Below are 20,857 nucleotides of genomic sequence, written 5' to 3'. Positions count from 1 at the left end.
CTCAAAAATGAAGCAGACTAGGCCAGAGCCCTCAGAGGCCTTGCGTTGTAGTGAGAGAGCAGATCTCCATGCAAACCATGAGAAGGGTGGATCCAAAGGAGCATGGGGGCACAGGATGGAGTGTGGGCTGCGTGTGGAACCCTCCGGGCTCCGAGCTGGAACACTCGAGTGGGTTGGATGGTGGGAAGGAGTATACGCAGAGAAGAACGGTGGGGAGGAGGGACAGCCGCAGTTAGTGGGTGGGGAGAAGAATAGGAAACCAGCAAAATAGGCTGAGGAGAGGCGGTGGAGTAGAAAGGCTGGGCGTCGAGGATGAGGGAGCTGGGTCTGAGGCCCTCCACCCTTTAGCAGATTTTGTCCTGAGTCGGGCCTGGCCTGGCGCTCTTGCTACTCAGCAGTCTCATCTCTCACGCAGACCCTTTACCTGGGCCCAGTGCTGCGAATCTCCTGTGTGGTATTACATAAGGCCCCTCCTCAGCTGCTAAGGTTTCTCTGGATTCCAGGAACATCTTCCTCTTCTTTCCATTTCTAACTGCACCCCACCCCAGCTGCTGTCCTCCCTCCACTACTCATGTGTCAGGTATCATGGCTTCCGCACCCCCCCACCAGTTTGGGCTCCCCCTCAGCTTAGTCACCCTGCAGCCATGTTGGCACCAAAGCTGTTCACAGCCCCCTCATGGACGCTCTGGTCCCAGGGATCCAGCCCACAGCTCCCCGACGCGGAGGCTTGTGCTGTGCTGGCCCCGCCGCGGTAAAGGTCAGCTCCCCAGCCTTGGGTTTGGAGCGAACAGCTGAGGGGAAGGCTCAGATCAAGACAGCTGGGTCTAATTCCTGGTCCTTTTCTGAAATCCATGCTGTAAACTGCACTGGGAACTCAGTTTCCTATTAACAAATCGGTTTATCATATCAGTTCAGCTCTTTGCTCCTTAAAGAAATGAGCAGATGGATCCTGAGATGTGGTCCCAGCACTGGTCTCTTCTAAAAGAAAATGCATGGACACCAGACCACTCTGGCTGGGCTCTGCTTTTCTGAAAAGGCCTTCTCCAGTCCCAGGGTATCTCGGCTCACAGAGGCCCACGTCCACCCCTCTCTTCCTGCTCTCTGATGGAGCTGAGGTGGCCACAGTCCCAGGCCTCTCACTTCTCCTTCCTGGGGGCCACCGGGTTTGTGAAAGCAGGCACAGCTGGTGTCTCCATTGGCTTTTTCTGCATTAAAAAAAAAACAAAAAAAAAAACCCTAATGCGGCTTCCTCACATGCTGGCTAGGTGGAGTTCCATTGTGGCCTCAGCTCAGAACTGGCACACCACCACTTCTGCTGCATTATATTAGCCAAAGTCACAAGGCCAGCCCAGATTCAGGTAATGGGGAAACAGGCTTTACCTCTTAATGGGAGAGCTGCAAAGGCACGTCGTCAAGGACACTGGATGCGGGAGGAGTGGAGAATTGCGGCCAGTTCTGCAATCTGCCATAGTCGGTTAATGCGCAGTTTACTCCAGATCTGCTATTTGTCAAGTGGGGCTAAAGATATGGGATTGTTGTGGGTATCAGGTGAGGTAATGTAGAAAGATGCTAATTCTAATGAATACTCATTAAGTATATATTAATAACTGCTCAATGAATTGTACATTAATAATAATAATAGTTACACTGTTGACAATTGGAAAGTCAGGAAGGTAGAGACCATCAAGCACACTTGGCTAGTCCAAAGGACAGTATATGATAGTTCCCTATTTTCCCTTCTTGGTGGCTTATTAGTCTGTCTCCATCCACCTAGAATGGTCCTCAGGGAGCACCTCCTCAGTAGCCCCCTTTTTTTCCCCTCAACCCCACAACCCCTGTGGTCCCTCATGTTCCTCTTTTCTGCTCTGGCTCAGCCTTCTGTCACGTGATGAAAAGGGGGCTTGTGAGAGGAGGCAAGAGATCTTCATGTTCTGTGCTCAGGAGGAGCAGGAAGAAGAAAACAATCAAAGTGACACAGCTAGAGGACAAATGAGCCTTTCTTTTCTCAAGGCAGCTGTCCCCAGCTGTGTGGGTTTTGGGTCATATAGTATGTGGCCCGGCAGCCCTATCTTTTGACAATAGTGAGTACTTTCTGTAGCATTGCTCCAGTGTCGTGTTATCCTATTAGAATCTCTGACCATCTTCAATGTCCTAGCTGGTATGGGTAGGGCTCTGGGTGGGGCTTTGAAAGTAAGTACCCTTGTGCCCAAGAGGCAAGCAGAACAGGCCCTCTAGGATTCTAGTCAGACACTATATGATTGTTTTAAGAACCAAACAGAATGGCCCATTTCCTGCTACCCTTCCTTCCCCACCATTCACATGTTGACTAGTGACATCCCTGTGCCAGTGATCTATTGCTGTACAACAATCGACTCCAAAACCTAGTGGTGTGACATATCCATTCTATTATGCTCATCAATTTTATGGGTCAGGAATTGGGACAGGACACAGTGGGGATGGCTTGTCTCTGCCTCATGATGTCTGGGGCCTCAGCTGGAAAGACTCAAAGGCCGGGGTGACTCAATGCCTGGGGGATGGAATCATTTGGAGGCATCTTCACTCACATATCTGATGATTGATACTGGCCATCAGCTTGGACCTCAGCTGGGCTGTTGGCTGGAACACCTACACGAGGCCTCTCCATGTGGTTTCTCTGCATGGGCTGTTTTGGGCTTCCCTACATCATGGCGGCTAGTTTCAAACGTGAGCAGCCCAAGATTCAGGAAGTGAAAGCTGCCAGTTTCTTGAAGCCTGAGCCCAGAAACTAGCACACAGTGCTCCTTCCACTGTATTCTGTTGGTCAAATGATCACAGAGCACAGATTCAAGAGGAGGGTGTATGGGCCCCAGCTCTCAGTAGAGCATGTCAAAGAATTTGTGCCATGTGTTAAAACCACCACACTCTCATTTGGAAAAAAGATGGTCCAATTTATCATTTCTCTGCTTGATTTTGTAATACCTTGCTTCTCTGTTAGTAAGCACTGTTGATCACTTACTCAGCATTCTTTTACCCTTTACCCGCTTTCCAAACAGAACTCATACTTTCAGTCAGGAGTCCACCCCTCCTTCATGCAGTCTAGGCATTTTAGAGGGAGCTGACTTCACTTTGAGCTCCAGAGGTGAGCCCAGCTGCTTAAACCAACCAGCACATTCGATTTCCCTGGCCAAATCTTTGGTTCAGGGGTGGCCATGTGACATAAACAATCCAGTCTGAGTAAGTCTCAGGACTCCTGCTTAGAATGCTGGGACAGAAATGATCTGTCTCCTCTGCACAAGTGGTATGTGGATGTGAAGGCTGGGATTGCTGCAATCGTTTTTCCACTATGAGGGAAGTTGGCCTCATGATAAAGCTGACATCACAAAAGACAGAGCAGAGGGATGGAAGATACTGATTCCCAGTTGAATCATTGAGCCATTGACTCAAACCAACCCTGAATTCCTATTAATAATAAAAATAGTGAACAGTTACTCAGCACTTAATATATTTCAGACACTTGAAATGCATATTCTCAATTAAGCCTCACACAGAGCCCTGGATATGGACATTATTATATTATAATCTCCATCGTACAGATGAGGGACCCTGGCTGGCGCAAACAGTTAATGCTCTCAGCTGCTAAGCAAAAGGTTGGGGCACCTCAAAAGAAAGTTCTGGTGATCTGCTTCCAAACAATCAGTCATTGAAAACCTGACACACACAGGGTCGCCATGAGTCAGAATTGACTCAATAGCAACTAGTTTTTTGGTAACAGATGAGGAAATAGGCCTGAAAAGTTTCAATGCAGAGACAGGCCTCCAGAGGTTTAGTAACTTGCCAAGTTCACACAGCCAGGAAATGGTAAGGTCAGGAATCAAACTCAGCAGTCTGACTCCAGAGCCCATCCTCCTAACCACTACCCCATACTTCCTTTCTAGAATTTTCCAATTATGTGAACAGATAAACCCTTCATTATTGAAGCCCCTTTGCTCTAGTTATTTCCAAAATAAAGAACACGACAAACAACTGTCGTACGCACTGGTGACATGAGCAGCAACGCAGCCACCGCTTGAAGAAAGCTATCCTGAGCCCAATCCCCATGAGCCCTGGCAAGCAGTTGCCCCGGGCCCTGGGAGCACACACCTGCGCCACCCTGCTGGGTATGGCTCCAGGAAGGAGCAGGTGTGTTTGCCAGGCCAGTGAGGAGTCACCCCCCAGACAGGAAGCATCTGAGCACAAGCCCCACACGAGACTCCCTCTGTCTTCCCTCCTTGCTCGTGGTCCTTAGGGAGGTAGGGCGCCCGCTCAGCCGGGCAGCTCCTTTTCTGCTTCTTGTTGCTGTACTTCCATCTAACGAATCCAGCAAGGTCTCCTCACAGGCTCGTGGGACCAGAGTCCTCTCCTGGTTTCCAAACAAGAAGCATCAGCGTCCCCCCCGGCTCATCCCACCTCCAGCAGATGAGCCCAAGCCCTCCCGCTCGGCTGAGAGCCCAACCTGTCTTGGTTAACTGGGAATGATGCCCTAGAATTGGGGGCTGCATTCCAGAGACATTGCTGGAAGTTCGGGGCCTTTGGTCGCAGCCCTGGCACAGTCACACAGGATTGTTTGTTTTCGTGTGTCCACACGTCATTTGTTCCCTAGTTTTTCTGACCTCTATACTGCCTACAAGGTCCCTGGGTGATGCAAATGGTTTGTACTCGACCCTGGTGGCGTAGTGGTTAAGAGTTCGGCTGCTAACCAAAAGATCGGCAGTTTGAATCCACCGGCCGCTCCTTGGAAGCCCTATGGGGCAGTTCTATTCTGTCCTATAGGGTTGCTATGAGTCGGAATCGACTTGATGGCAACGGGTTTGCTTTCTGTGGTACTAACCTAAAGATTGGCGGTTCAAACCCACCTAGTGGCGCCATGGAAGAAAGACCTAACGGTCTGCTTCTGTAAAGGTTTCAGTCAGGACAACCCTATGGAGCAGTCCTACTCTGACACACATGTGGTCTCCATGCGTCAGAACTGACTGGGCGGTAACGAGTTTGGTTTTGGTTTACATCGCCTTTTCTCTGTGGCCTGTGAGGTGCTGTTTGGCAGACTTCCTGCCGAGCTGGATCTCAACAGGTGCCTAAAACTTACTTTTAACTGAAAAATTATTATTATTTTTTTTAAAAGAGCAAAGTCCATCTATAACTCTGTATCTTCATTTTGGCTTGTTACACTCCAGTCCTTATCCACATACACAAGTATTTTTCAACAGTCACCCTCACCGGATATGTACTATTTTTGTAATTTCACTTAAAGCACCTTCCCGTCTTTCTGCATTGTCATCGTAATGATAATTTTTGCTGGCTGCATAATACTGTGGCACATGAGTAAGAGCCGAGCCTCAGGCTTCACGAGGCTGATGTGGTGAACTTAGCAATTGTATCCGGTGGAACAAGCAGCAGCATCACTGGCCACAGGCCACTATCAGAGCAGGATTCATTGAGATCTTCCAGTTCATTTTCATATCCATAGTTAATAACTCCTTATTCATCAAGATTCTGCTCCACTTTGCCTCCTGGGGGAGACGTTCCTGATCACCTCCCTCCCCCTACCTAGTCTGGGTTAGATCTCTTACTGAGGGTGTACTGTGTGCCAGGCAGTGTTCCTAGTACTTTGAATGCATGAAATTTAATCCTCACATCATCTCCTCGAGGCTGTCAGCTATCATTATGATCTTCGTTTTACAGGTAAGGAAACTGGGGCCTAGAGAAGCTAAGTCACTAGTCAGGGTCTCACAGCTTATTGGCCATGGAGGTGCATTTGGACCTTGGCTTTCCTTTTTTTCTTTTTTTTAATTGTTGTGCTTTAAGTGAAAGTTTACCATTCAAGTTAGTCTCTCATACAAAAAATTATACATACCTAGTTATGTGACCCTAATTACTCTCCCTATATTGTGACAGCACCTTCCTCCCTTCCACCCCAGATTTCCCGCGTCCATTCAGCCAGCTCCTGACCCTCTCTGCCTTCTCATCTGGACAGGAGCTGTCCATTTAGTCCCATGTATCTACTTGAGCTAAGAAGCACTGTCATCACGAGTATCATTTTATGTTCCATAGTGGACTTTGGCTTTCTGAGGCCAGAGCCTGACTTTGTAACCACTGTGTGACCTGCCTCCCTGCCTCGCCCCTCTGCAGCGCTCACCATGCACCGTGCTTTCTGTGATTCGTTTCTCTCTCTCACTACCCGAGAGATTCTTGAGGAGAAGGACTCTGTCTTTTTTGTATTACGCGTGGATTTAGCCCCGTTCTCGGCATATAGTAGGTGCTTCATAAATGCTAACTGAATACATAGAAAAGTGAGTGGATGAATTAGACACAATTTTAAGGAAGAGGCAGCTTTCCACGCGGGAATGCTGGCTTCCAGGCCTAGATGGTGTGATTGGAATGTTCCGCTACTACTGGTGAGGCGGGCGGGGCTCGGGCAGGATACGGCGACGCTGTTGCTCCTACCTGCTCCGTATGTGTTGCCACAGCTTAGGGTGCCTGGCGGCCACTCTCCCCCAGCACTCCCAGGGGTGGCCCGGCCGGCTGTGAGCTCCACACTCAGCCTAAGTCAGCAGGAGAGTGACTTGTGTTTAGCCAGCTCAACACCGAGCACATGGTAGGCACTTCGTGAATGTTTGATGCAAAGGTTCGCCCACGAACCTGGATGTTTTAGCCCAGGATGCTGTGGATTAAAAGCACCCGTAAAGGGAAGGGGTCAGGGCGGGACTCGGTATCCCCGTTCTCAGTTGCGGCAGTGTCCCCAGAAGAGCAGCCCCTGGGTGCCATCAGGGTGCAGGCCCTCGCCAGGCTCCCTGGCAGCTGTCTACTTTGGCAGAGCCCTTCTCCATTTTTAATCCCAGGGTCTACCCATCCGCGGAAATTTCACCTCGTCAGATTGCAAATGCTCGGGAGATGGAAGCTGTGTTTCCCCCTCCAACCAATGTCCCCGCCTCTGCCCTCACCCATCTTTCTACCCGACTGAGCACTCTATGCACCACCCCTGCTGGCAGGTGGGAAGGATGAAGCTGAGTCTCCAGGGCCGTCCCGGGGTCCCCTGCCCGGGCCCTTACACCCTTCCCACTCCATCCCCGTATTCACCTTCTGACATTTAAAGTCCAGAATCTGTCGTGACAAGGCTCAGCACCAGGGAACTGAGAAATGCCATGGGGTTGAGTTTCTGCTCACCTCAGACCCAGGGGCCTCAGGGAGGTGGCCTAAGGCATCAAGTGCTGGTGTGCAGCCCCCAGCACCTCAAGTCCGTCCTGTGCTGGGCGCACATTTTGGAGCTTGTTAGAGATCTAGGAGGTGGGAGGGGGATGTGCTGACAAGCCCAGGCGAGGCTAATGCAACGCCCGGCACCATCACAGTGAATTATCCGCTCCAGCCACCTGGCCTCCAGAAGGGTAATCAGAGGAGGGGGCTGCTCTCGTTTTCTCCTTCCTTCAAAGGAAGGTCAGCAGATTGATTTGTGGTAGCCGGGGGGCTGGCTCCCTGTGCTCCTTCTGACCTGCTGCGGAGGCTTCCACCTGGAACATCTAAGACACACACTAACAACATCAGCAGCCGAGGACTGTTACTCCTTGGCCATCTGAAGACTTCCTCCCGCTGCCTTTCCCCGCGCTCCTCTGTCCTCGGTCCCCAAGTGGCCCCTCAGCCTTTGCCTGGGGCCCAGGGAGGAAGGAAGAGTGTTTGCCCCAAGCTGCCACTTTCTGACCAAGAAGAGCAAAGAGGGGCTCTGGGGAGGAGGGGGATGTGGCCCGGGTGCACCTTCTCTCTGCTGCGTAGAACAGATGGCCACCTGCTCACCCTTTCTTCTTCTTCTCCTGTGAAGCCCTGCTTGGGAAGATTTAAGTCTTCATAAATTCATTTCCTCATCTCTAATTGGTCAAAGGTGGATGGAATGGCCATTAGAGTAGCTGACAGGCAGGCGACAACCCCCAGTTACTCTGCCGAGGTGATGGGATTCCACCCTTTTGCCACCGGTCCATGATACATGGGTCCAACACTGGCAGAGACTGAAACTTGTTTCGAAGAACTTTAGTGTGGTCAGGATGACTGAAATACCGGAATTCTCCCTGATTTCCCTTGCATTGTTCTCTGTCGGTTTTATATTCTGTCACCTCTTTGCACGTTCCTTGATGGCCTGGACAGAAGCCCTAGAATAGTGTTGGGTCTACAAAGTACTTTCTGAATGAATGATGAGACACATTTCCTGGGAGAGGAGACAGCCACCCTCACAGCATCACAGATTTCCTCAGCCTCGAACCCTGTGCTAAGGCGTCCTCCCACTCACAGAGACCCTTCAGCCTCTAAGACACCCCAGGCCCCGCTGGTACTGGTCTGAAGGCAGCCTTCCTCTCCTGCCTAGTGCAGCCTTCTGCTTGTGCTCTGCTTCACAGTTATCAAGCTGAAGACACAGATAGTGTCTTTCCATGGCACATAAGAATCCATGATGTCCAAAATCCTCTTGAGAAAGCAGAGCCCGAAGGAGGACAGCTGGCAGAGGGAGCGTGCTGAGCCACCTCACGGGCCATGGCCTTACTTTCTGCAGACCTATCCTGGCTTATTTGGAGTCCTTGGGTAGCACCAACAAACAGTTAAGTGCTCATATGCTAACCAAAAGGTTGGAGTTTCAGTCTATACAGAGGCACCTCAGAAGAAAGTCCTGGTGATCTACTTCTGAAAAATCAGCCATTGAAGACCCTATGGAGCACAGTTTTACTCTGATACACATGAGGTCACCTGTCAGTGGAGGCTTGCGCGTTGCTGTGATGCTCAACAGGTTTCAGCGGAGCTTCCAGTCTAAGACAGACTAGGAAGAAAGGCCTGGTGATCTACTTCTGAAAAGTAGCCAGTGAAAACCCTATGGATCACAGTGGTCCAATCCCACTGTACATGGGGTCGCCATGAGTTGGGGGCAGACTCAACAGCAGCTAACAACAACCCTGGTTTATTGAGGCCATGGACACGTAGACCCTGTTTACTCTCAAGCCGCCCCTGAACCTGTCCAGAGCGTTTGTGAACTTGTAGTCAGTTTGCTTGCCTTTCCTTGTCTGTTTCTGGTATTTTCTGTTTCTGGTATTGTAATTGCACAGTGATGGGAAGATGATGTCCAGACCTGCTAAATTAGAACCTCTGGAGGAGGAACCCTAGTGGTGCAGTGGTTAAGCATTCTGCTGCTAACCAAAAGGTCAGCAGTTTGAATCCACCAGCTGCTCCTTGGAAACCCTGTGGGGCAGTTCTACTCTGTCCTATAGGGTTGCTGTAAGTCAAAATCAACTCAATGGAAATGTTTTTTTTTTTTTGTTCCGGTGCATCTCATGCCCTGAGATTTGAGAATTGAAGTTTCAGAGGGCTGAGCTTGGCCTCTGTCTCTTAGGGTGTGGCTTATGAGTTGCTTTCAGGTGGATTCCAATTCATGGCGACCCCTTGTGTGCAGAGCAGAACTGTTCCATAGGGTTTTCAAGGCTGTGACCTTTTGGAAGCAGATCGCCAGGCCTGTCGTCCCAGAAGCCTCTAGGTGGGTCCATCAGCTGTAAAGTTCCGGGCCAGGTCTCCCTTACATTTTTCTCCTGTTCCCTGCAGCTCCCCTTCAGGGCTGTGCCCCTAAGAAAGACTGAAGTGTTAACTCGACCAGTGCTCTCTGGCAGTGATGGAGGGTGTCCATGTGTGACTCATGGCTGCTGAAGGGCAGCTCATTTTAATGACTGCAGAGCCAGCTGCAGGTGACATTAGGGACCCAGACTTGACTTACTGGCGTAGATCCCAGGGGACACATTTTATCCAGAGCAGCTGCTTCAGAAGACAGTTCTGCCCTTCTCCCTGAGTCCTAGGAGGCCTTGAAATCCTCTTTCCAGACAGAGCGCCTTCTAAAGCTCACACGTGAGGCACTAAAAGCTGAAAGGCTGACAGGAATTCATGAAGGATGTTTCCAGCCCCCAAGCTCTGTCCTGTGGGAGCAGAGCCACCTCCTGTCGCAGCAGTGCCCCACCCCCTCCTGATGAGGGCTGTGTCAACCCACTTCTGGGCTGCATCTCTTCCTGAGCCTGACAGGAGCAGGTGGGAGGGAGAGCAAAGCCAGTTTGCAGGAGGTGGGAGTCGTGCTTGAGGAACTGTCTTCTGCGGACAAGCACAAGGAAGCCCTTTGGGGACCACAAGGATGACCAGGCCCTGCCCACTCCCCACTGTCTTTGTCTCAGCCTGAACCCCAAGCTCTTCAGGGAGAGTTGCCAGCCCAGAGACCACAGTGGGAGTGGTGGGGAGAGGGGGCTGTGGCTGCAAATCCAGGCTCGCCTCTGTGCTGTAACTGTCGTGGCTGGATACTCATCAGCGCTTCTCCCACCTGCCTTCCTCCTCAGCATCATGATATGACGTGCAAAGAACGCATCCACACCTTTAATTCCAAGTGTCTTATGCTATCCTCAGTCCCACACTGATCTTGGTAGTTGCCAGTACAATTCATTATCATCCCTTTCATTTGTGCCAAGTGGTGTTGGCTGGGCCTTGGTACCCACAAGGACAACATGCACCGCAGCCTGGTCTCCCGGCATCCACGACAGAGGGGAACGTCCCCGATCCAGCGCTGAGGGATTGGGGGTGTGTGGCTGTTGGACTTATTGGAAGGCCAGAACTGTGGACTTGTTTACTACAAGGTTGTGTGGGGTTCTGGTTCTGTATCTGTGAGGCTGATCCCTCCATGCCTGGTCGGGCATTAGCGACATCTGGGGGAAGGTCTGTTTTATGTTTTTAAATAAGTGGATTCCTGGTATCTGCAGTGGCCTAGAAGCGGGGCCCTGGTATCTGCATTTTTATAAACCTCAGTTTTTGAGAATTCTGATGCACAGCTGGTGTGGAGAACTTTTAGGTCCCCTCGACTCTTCTTGTTTTATCAAGAATCTCAGTGTCCACGTATCCTTACCCTTATCTGGTTATGGTGTTCCTGGGTGGTGCAAATGGTTAATGCACTCAGCTGCTAACTGAAAGGTTGGAGGTTTGAGTTCACCCAGAGGCACCTCAGAAGAAAGGCCTGGTGATCTACTTCTGAAAAATCAGCCACTGATAAACCTTATGGAGCACAGTTCTACTCTGACACACACGGGTCGCCATGAGTTGGAATCGGATCGACTCAGCCATCACTGGTTTACCTGGTTATATGTTCAGCCTCTCCTCTCCCCTGGCAGCTTCTCCTCAGCAGATAAACAAGCCTCAGTTTCTCTTATCTCACGCGTACTTTCTGAAAGAGTGATCCTCACCCGTGTCCTGGGATCCATGCCTCAATCAGTTACTCTCTTGTGAAGTCTTTCCTGACAGAACCAAACAGGATTCGTCACACTATTCCTAAATTTAAGTTATCAAGGATTTCATTCTTCTTGGATCCACAATCAACACCCATGGAAGCAGCCGTCAAGAAATCAAACGATGTACTGCATTGAGTAAATCTACTGCAAAAGACTCTTTAAAGTGTTAAAAAAACAAAGATGTCACTTTAATGACTAAGGTGCATCTGACCCAAGCCATGGTATTTTCGATTGTCTCATATACACATGAAAGCTGGACAATGATAAAGGAAGACCAAAGAAGAATTGACACATTCAAATTGTGGTGTCGGTGAAGAATATTGAATATACTATGGACCATCAGACAAACGAATAAATCTGTCTTGGAGGAAGTACAGCCAGAATGCTTCCTAGAAGCAGTGATGGAGAGACTTTGTCTGGCTTACTTTGGACATGTCATCAGGAGGGACCAATTACTGGAGAAGGACATCATGCTTGAGAAAGCAGAGGGTTAGCAAAAAAGACAAAGACCCTCAATGAGATGGATTGATGCAATGGCTGCAAAATGGGTGCAAATATAGCAACAATTGTGAGAACGGGGCAGGAGCAGGCAATGTTTCGTTCTGTTATACATAGGGTCACTATGAGGGGGAGCGGACTCCATGGCACCTAACAAAACAATATCATCCCTACCAGACTCGTGGCAACTCCATGTGTTACAGAGTAGAACTGCTCCATAGAGTTTTCTTGGCTGTAATCTTCACAGAAGCAGATTGCCAGGCCTTTCTTCTGCAGTGCCACTGGGTAGGTTCGAACCACCAACCGTTAGGTTAGTAGCCTAGAGCAAATTGTTTGTGCCACCCAGGGACCTTAAGTTGGAATTGACAGCAACAGGTTTGGTTTTGGTTTGTCCGTAACAGTATGAGCTCCTCAGGGCGGCCTGGGCCAACTCCCCATCACTGTTTGGGCTTTGTATTCCCAAGACCAAGCACTAGCTGGGGCACGTGGTTGGCACTCAGTGGAATAAATCAGAACTAACAGATTGTGGGTGAGTTGTTGTTGTCAGTTGCCATCAAGTTGATTCTGACTCAGGGCGGCCCCATCTGTGCAGAATAGAACTGCTCCATAGACTGTGACCTTTCAGAAATAGATCACCAGGGCTGTCTTCCGAGGCACCTCTGGGTGAGTTTGAATTGCCAACCTTTCAGCTGGTAGTCGAACGCTGAACTGTTCACGCCACCCGGGGACTCTTGTGGTTGGGTACAGCTCTTTATTTAACAGGTAGGGCTCATTTGAAATGATCAACACCTCTTCCTATAAAAACGTGCTAAAATCATTTTGAAAATTAACTGCTAAGTAGATGAAAACAATGTTTTTATATTATAAATTCATTTACTTATCCAGCCCAAGCCCAACATTGTTTCCTAACTAGTGAAATCCAAAGGAATGCAACTAGGGATAATATGTACACATATTATACAATTCAGTATACAAGTAACATGCTTATATTTTATACATGTAACTGATCTATTCAAAAGTCATGCAACTTAGAGTTATCACAAGGATGTCAACGTGGGTAAGAGAGGCATGACCAAAAGTCACTCCCACACCACACAAATGCTAAGGCCATCTCCTCTTATAAATAACACGTGGGCCAGGTCATCTTTTGCTAACATATAAGCCAAAGTCTTTGCCACTGCCATTCATTTTTATAGCCCTTCGTATCTCCAGAGCCTTGAGTCTGCTCTGTCAGCCCTCCTCTGTGGCAAGCAGGCAGATGCTTGAAAAAGCTCATTGGTCTCTAATCAGTTTGAGGCAATTCTGGTGAGATTCTGTCTTTGACATGTGATGGACTAGGTAACCTTCTAACTCTAAGAATCTTCGAGTTGAGGGGCAGAGTTTCCTTACGCACAAAACTTCCATCTACATATTAGGCCGAACCATATGAAATTTCTGCTATTCAGCTGTACTTGACCTGCAAAAAATGGCAATTTCATTTGATTCATCCTGATAAAAACATGGGAGAAACTTGATCACTGTTCCCATTTCCTAGGCCGGAAGACTGAGGTGAAGCCATAGCTACAAAGAGCTAGAGAGTCACAGATCCCACCAAGTCAGGACAGTGCAGGCCAGAGATCAGGGCACCATCTGCTCCAGGACCTTCCATGAAGGACACTGGCCAGGGCAGAGGCAGGAGAGGGCATACGGAGGGTCAAGGATATTTTAAAAATTATTAAGGATGAAATTTCTTTCCTTATTATTATTCCTTTTTAATAATAGTTTATTGTGTTTTCAGTGAAGGTTTACACAGCAGTTTAAGTTGCCCTTCAACAATTTCTCTACAAGTTATTCAGTGTCTTTCCTTATTTTTTAATGTAAGGATGCAATATCCTTTAGATGGAAAAGAACTCTGGCTTCTAAACTAGCCAGATCTGGATTTAAATCTCGCTCTTCCCAACTGCCTTCTGTCATCTTTGCAGGGGGCTGGATGGCTTGTCATGTGACTGCTGTGTTTCCCAAAGGCCCAGGACCGTGCTGGACCCCTGGCAGAACTGTGGCATACCTCTTCCAGGGTGGTATCCTGGCCCCTCCAGTATGGCAAGGAGTCCCTCAGTGGTGCAAATGGTTAACACATTCGACTACTAATCGAAAGGTTGGTGGTTTGAGTCCACCCAGAGGCACCTCAGAAGAAAGGCCTGATAATCTACTTCTGAAATATCAGCCATTGATAAACCCTATGGAGCACAGTTCTACTCTGACACACATGGGGTCACTGTATGATGGAACTGACTCCAGAGTAACTGGTTTGGTTTTTTTTTTTCCAGTACAGCGAGAGCGAGAGGTGGGCCAGGGCCTGAGAAGGGGCTGCTGCTCCAGATGACAGGTGTCAGAGACCAGCTGCTCCTGGCCGAGCTCTCGGAGGCTGGGCAGCTGGGCCCCAAGCCAACACCGGCCACTATGTCTCCCCTCTGCCTCTTACAGGGACGTTCGTCTCGGCCTTCACTGTGCTGTGTGGCGCCCGCACGGACCTCCCGGACAGACACGTGTGCTGCGTCTTCTGGCTGAACATCGCAGCGGCCCTCATCCAGATCCTGACGGCCATCGTGATGGTGGGCTGGATCATGAGCATCTTCTGGGGCATGGACATGGTCATCCTCGCCAGTGAGTAGGGGTTTCACGCCTGGGCCCAGCCGGCATGTGGGCAGAGCAGCGGCGCAGGAGGGGCGGGGCCAGAACGGACTTGCGTGTCTGGGCCCCTGCAGTCCTGCCTATGGGGAGCAGGGCGTAGGCACCTCGCGGGAAGAGCTTCACCTCGGCGAGGTCCTTCTCCTTCCCTAAGCATAGGCACTCTAGAGGGCTTGACTGTGCCCCACTTATAGTGCCCCGTGGCTCCGGGATTAGAAGGCCCACGCCCCACGCCCCACGCTCGCTGGGAATTATGAATCCACGATAGGTAGGCTTTCTCGGCGGGAACTGTTCCGAAGGGCATGATCAAGAGGAGGACGGAGTACCCCACTCAGCTCAAGGCACATCAGTCACTGCATTAGTCAAGGAAGCGACCAGGTCAGCTGACAAGATGAGTCAGCAATGGCGTAGCCCAAGCAGGTTCAGGCCCTGTGTGCCAACCGTTCTCTGTCTCCATCATGTAGTTTCCAGAGAAAAGGAAAAAGCCAGCCAGTGCATTTACCCCAGGCAACCGTAGAACTGTGCTTTTTACAGTCAAGAGAGAGTAATTTCTCCTTCTTTTAAACTTAGCTCTTTGTTAGTTGACACGAAAGCTCTATTATTCCTGATTTGTGTTGAGTAGAAACTCTTCCATCACTTAATACAAACTGAAGTCAGACACAAAACTGCTTTATGAAAGGGCTTAAAGTTGCAAAATCAAATTTACCAAAAACAATAACATTTTTTAGATAGCCTAACAAAAATTTAGAATACATTCCACGTGTGCTGTAAGGAACCATACGTGTGTCCCTGAACCATCATACATGTCCTGGCCACGTCATTAGCCGCAGGTCCCTTAATAACCAGGACCACACCTCCTTCAGGTGCTTTGCCCTCTCTCCACATGCCATCCCCACCGCATGCCCATCACTGTGTCCTACACCCAATAAAACCATTCATAGGTGGGATTGTCAGTGCTATAAGGGAAGCTGTGCCAGGTAAGGACACCAGAGCCAGGAGGGGAAGCCTGGAGTTCAGGGGGCTCTAGAAAGATCTAGAATGATCTGAGGCTGACTCCTGTGAGCATCCAAGACCCAGGGCATGCAGAGATGCGAAGGCCAGGCAAGGCCACTGCCAGTGACCATTTGAGGGCTGGAGAGCATGCAGCTAGCAGAGCCTGAGCTAGATCCACCTGAGCCAGTGGACGGGTCAGGCAGGCTGCCAGGAAGTAGGTCCTCAAGGAGCACAAGTCAGGGGAGGAAGTATGCCGGGCCGGGTAGCCTGGGTGCCCCAGAGTTAGAACTCAGAGCAGAGCCCAGGGCAGCCTGAGAAGGGGCGGTGGTGGGGTGGGGGAGGTGGGCTGGCTCTAGAGAGGAATAAGCCAGGGGAGCAGACAGGAGAGCGGGCCTCTGCCCCAGCTACTTTCTGCTGGGAGACAGCCTCAGGAGGACATCGGGAAGTGAGTGGCAGAGCAGGCAGAGGTCAAGACTGGCCATACAGGTCCCTCATGGGAGCCTCACCCTATAGGCATGTCCAGAGACTTCTTACATTTGGGGGAGGGGTGCAGGACATTGCCGGTAGGGAAGAAGTACTGCCCGCCCTCCAGTGAGTCCTGAAAAGCTAAGGTCGGACAATTTCCCAGGAGTTAGGGGCTTCTCTAGGGCCTGTGGGCAGGGGCGGATTAACCAGTAAGCAAGGTATGCACAGGCTTATAGTAAGCAAGGTACGCATAGAGTTAATTGTGTTTACTTAATAATCTGTAGTGCACAATTTCACATCTTTGATGTGAGGAAAAACAGGTGAAATTGTGCACTACAGATTAGTAAGTATGCACAAGTAAGCCTGTGCGTACCCTGTTTATTGGGTTATGGTTCCTGCCTGTGGGGTGGCCTGCCCACTCCGGACCCTGTGCCCACCTGAACCTAGAAGGGGCATCTGCTCTCGGAAGTGCTCTCAGCAGGAGGCGGAGGGCCTGTGACTGCTGCCCCGTCTGTCCAAATGTGCCCCAACCCCACTCTTGCTGCTTCACCTCCTTATCAAACCCAGTTTCTGTCCAGGTACTTGGGCACTTTGTTTGGGAACCTTTCCATTAAAGTGCAACTAGTCATACCTGTGCCCCAGAGTAGGTCTCAATAATTGTGTGTTGGTGCCTAATCCAACCTCTAGAGCTTTCTGGCATACTTGCCTTTGGCCATTCGTAATAACCAGGAACCAAGGATAGGACCTGGGAGATAATGTAAAGAGATCCTCTCGTCATGTCCTAGATGAAGACACAGAGGCCCCCAGAAGTCCAGGTGGGAGCCTCACTTACCATCACTTCAGGTTGTTGACTCTGACAGAAGTTTCTCTTCAGTGGCTGGTGTGTGGGACGGTAACTAGGCAACTGCGTCAGGGTGCAGAATAGTCAAGTGCAAGACCCCCACTCTCAGCCTTGCCGCCCTCTTCCCCACCCTACAAGCTTTCACTGTGGGCCAGAGCCAGCTCCTTGGATGTCTGCTGGTTCCAGGGATGCTGTTTTTGCGTCAACCGTTTTAGAAGGCTTTTGAGGCGATGGACTTGAGGGCTGCACAAAAAGATCCAGTCACACCTCATGGTTAACCACATGGCCCTTATCTGGCCTGACCACCAGACTCCTTCACCAATGTCAGTAAGGGAAGACTTTGCACTTTTTCTAAAAATTAAACCCACCCTCAAAAGATGAAGAGTTGCCACTCTTGGGACTATGCATTAGACTGGGATTGCTCTGGGCAATAATGGAGCACGTGTGTCCCAGGATGACAGCTTAAGGGAATAATCACAATTAACTTGTCTGTCCCAGCAGACAACTGGATAAAAGGCTGTTCCTTCTGGTGTCATTCCAGCCCTTTCCTGTAAAAATGAAGGAAACGTTCCCGTTGTTAAAATACAGAATGATTTTTGCATGGCATTGTCCAGGGCGTCATCAACAAACACACTATTAAGAAAAAGTCTTAAGAGGGAAATTAGAGAAATATAAATCAAAATAGGGAGTTAAAATCAGGAATTTACAAGCACGCTGTTCTATTTATATTAATCATAACAATCAACAACAGCCTGTCTTGGCCATGGATTGAGAAATACTTGATAACTGTATGGAACCAGTTGCTGGTGAATTGATTCCGACTCTTGGCAACCCCACGTGTACAGAGTAGAACTGCTCCATAGCGTTTCCAAGGCTGTGATCTTTCAGAAGCAGATTGCCAGCCTTTCTTCTGAGGCACCTCTGGGTGGGTTCGAACAGCCAACCTTTTGATTACTAGTTGAACACTTAACCAATTGCACCACCCAGGGACTCCAGCTCTGTGGTAACCTCTGCCTATTGCCACACTCATGGCAGACATTGCTAATCAATCATGGCACTCTTGGGCAATCTCATATTTTCTCAGCACAGGGCTTCAGGCAGTTACTACCAATTGATCAAAGACATCTGCAAGATAAGACCTGTTTGTCATCCTGAGTCCCGGGTCTTTCCCAAAGCATTAGGTTTTATACATGTGGCTCTTGTTCACATGAAGGGCTAGCCACATGGCCCAGACAGATGGGGTGGGGCCAGGACGGGTCACTTCAGCATCTTCAAGTTGTCACAGCTAAACCTATCCTACAGTGCTTCCTCCTCTGGTCCATCCTAAATTCATCTGGGGACAAACATGGGCTGGGGGTGGAAAAGAATGAGGGGCAGGAGGAGAGTAGACGCTTGGGCTTGCCTGAGACACGGAGTGCTGGGTAGGCGTTGGAGAGAGCTTGTTGACAGCGTATCGATCACTGGGGTGAGCCCTCCCTGGGTGCACCTCTCCAGCCCAGCTGCAGACCTGCACGCTGGAGGGGCTCGGGACACTAGTGGGGCTGGCTGGTGGCCACAATGGTTGGTCACTGTGATGGTCACTGTAATGACTCTGAGATCCCCTTGGGCCCTCCCTCTTATATTTCCAGTGTTCCCCATGGCCACTGGTTTCAGACTGCATTCTTTCTTTTCCTTTTTCTCTTCTTCCTCACGCTGCCTCACATCCTTGTGATGCTCCACAGTTTCCCAAGGTGAGTCTGCTGAATGGATGCAGGGCCTGTGCCTGGGGCTACCTGGGCCCCCCTTCACTGCAGCCCCCACACCTACCCATAACACCCCACTCTCCCAGTAGGTCAGCGGGAGTTACATTTAACATTTTATTATGAAAAGTGTTAAAACAGACAAAAGTATAATCAACCAGTTGCTGTGGAGTCAGTTCTGACTCATGGTGACCCCATGTGTGTCAGAGTAGAACTGTGCTCCATAGGGTTTTCAATGGCTGGCTTTTCAGAAGTAGATTGCCAGGCCTTTCTTCTGAGGAGCCTCTGGGTGGACTCAAATCTCCAACCTTTTGGTTAGTAACTGTGTGTGTTACCATTTACATCACTCAGGGACTTTGAGCCTAGTATAGTTAAGTCCCTAAATACCCACCCTAGCTCCAAGAATGACCTGCTCATGGCCCCCTTGTTTCTTCTATTACTCCCTACATCCTCCATACCCACCACAAGCTTGTTGTTATGCGCCTTCAGGTCGATTCTGACTCATAGCAACCCTACAGGACAGGGTAGAACCGCCCCATAGGGTTTCCTAGGCTCTAATCTTTACGGGAGCAGATTGCCAGGTCTTTTCTCCTGCGGAACTGCTGTTGGGTTTGAACCACCAACCTTTCGGTTAGCAGTCGAGTGCTTAGCCAGTTCACCACCAGGGCTCCTTCACTACTAGATTGTTAGCACCTAAAATCGATGATCCATCTACTAAATGAAGAGAAAAAATAGTTAAGTCCACTGAAGCACCTCTGTGTGCTAAGTTATCAGCTAATGGGTGGGAACCATTCAGCAAATTCCCATAAACCCATCGCCATCAAGTCAATTCCTGCTCACAACGACCATATAGGACAGAGGAGAACTGCCCCAGAGGGTCTCCCAGGCTGTAATCTTTACAGAAGCAGACTGCCGCATCTTTCTCCCAGGGAGCGGCTGGTGGGTTCCAACCGCTGACCTTTCTGTTGGCATCCGAGTGCTTAACCACTGCGCCACCATAGCTCCTCCCAGCAAGTCCTAGCCTCATACAATTCCACCCATAAATATTTCAGTAAGTATCCTTTTTTTTTAAAAAAAAAAGCATAACCAAAATACCTTTTCACACCCAAATAAATTAGCAACAATTCCTTAATATCAGAAGGGTTCAAATTGTCCCGATGGTCTCATAATTATCGACAATGTTTTAAAGGCTCGAAGTCCCAGGCACCTTTGCCTGGATTGAACATAGGAAAAAAAAAAACCTGTTGCCCTCGGTGGAGTCGACTCCAATAGATGGCAACCCCATGTGTGTCAGAGTAGAACTGTGGCCCATAGGGTTTTCAGTGGCTGATTTTTTGAAAGGAGATCACCAGGCCTTTCTTCCAAGGTACCTCTGGGTGGACTCAAACCTTCAACCTTTTGGTTAGCAGCTGAGCATGTTAATTGTCTGTACCACTCTAGGTTGAACATGCTCATGGTTACTCCCTTCTTGTGCCTGCCCGGCACCTTCTCCCAAGGCTCTGCATTGGTAGACCACACCAGTTTTATGCAGTGGCTTCCCGGGTGTGGCTTCTGAAACACCTCAATGGCCTTCCAACCCCCACCCCAAATTCCCTCTTCTCATGTATCCCTGCTAAACCCCAAACTCCACAATTCTTGATTCATTCCTTTGTTTCTCATTCAAAAGCCAATGCCCTTAGGGAAAGTTGTGCACAGACAGTGACTCTCACCTACCCCTCAGTGTGCATAAGGTCTCCTGAGCACGTTTGGGTCTGGGGGCCCCTCCTGGAGAAATCCTGAGGAAAGCGGGTGTCTAACCGTCTCTTCTTTGCTTCCTCCTCACAGGCTACAAGGAGCAGGGCATCCCACAGCAGCTGTGAGCCCCGCAGGAGCCGCCGGGGACAGGCCGGAGTGGCCCTGGGGAGGCTGCCGCCAGCAGCATGGGCACAAGGACCTTTGCATTTTCTCTTCTGCCATTTCCCAGGCTTGGGGCGTGGGGGGATATTTTTAAAATATTATTTATTTTGAAAACGCATCTGCTTTTCTCAGCGGGACTTGAGCGCTGCCAGCTCCTCCTCCTGCTCCAGAAAGTGCTGTAGGCGCCAGGAGCACTGGGGAGTGGGGTAAAGGGAACACAGACAGGAAAGCAGAATGCTCCGGCAGGCTCTGGGCTGCTGAGAGCCCCCCTACCCGCCCCCCACCCCCAGCCTGGCACACTGTCCACTTCGAGGGCACACTGGGGCTGCTGGGCCAGGCCAGGGTGATCCCGGTCTGGGTGGGCAGGGGCTCCCAAGGGGGCAGGGCTGCAGTGGGCACTTCCTCTGGGTGCCCAGCCCCTGCCTGTCAATTCTGGTGCCCTAAGTGTTTGTGATGTCCTTCAGGAG

The 20,857-nt window shown here is 50.0% G+C and overlaps 1 protein-coding gene and 1 non-coding gene across 2 annotated transcripts in view; both read left to right on the top strand.

Annotated features, from left to right (window-relative positions):
• The window catches only part of STUM (stum, mechanosensory transduction mediator homolog), a 68,919-nt gene extending 48,566 nt beyond the window's left edge, over positions 1–20,353 (top strand). The window contains exons 2-4 of the mRNA XM_004375879.1: positions 14,253–14,432; positions 18,477–18,485; positions 20,319–20,353. Coding sequence (XP_004375936.1) covers positions 14,253–14,432; positions 18,477–18,485; positions 20,319–20,353 — 224 coding nt within the window. The remainder of the gene's footprint in view (positions 1–14,252; positions 14,433–18,476; positions 18,486–20,318) is intronic.
• On the top strand, positions 13,878–13,951 carry TRNAS-ACU (transfer RNA serine (anticodon ACU)). Its single transcript has one exon. It is a non-coding gene; the product is annotated as a tRNA-Ser (tRNA).
• Positions 20,354–20,857: the final 504 nt, after the last annotated feature.

Source organism: Trichechus manatus, unplaced genomic scaffold (genome assembly GCF_000243295.1).
Source record: "Trichechus manatus latirostris isolate Lorelei unplaced genomic scaffold, TriManLat1.0 scaffold00039, whole genome shotgun sequence".
In the NCBI taxonomy this organism is placed as follows: domain Eukaryota; kingdom Metazoa; phylum Chordata; class Mammalia; order Sirenia; family Trichechidae; genus Trichechus; species Trichechus manatus.
The sequence above is the reverse complement of the archived record's forward strand: the minus strand, read 5'-3'. Positions and strand labels throughout refer to the sequence as shown.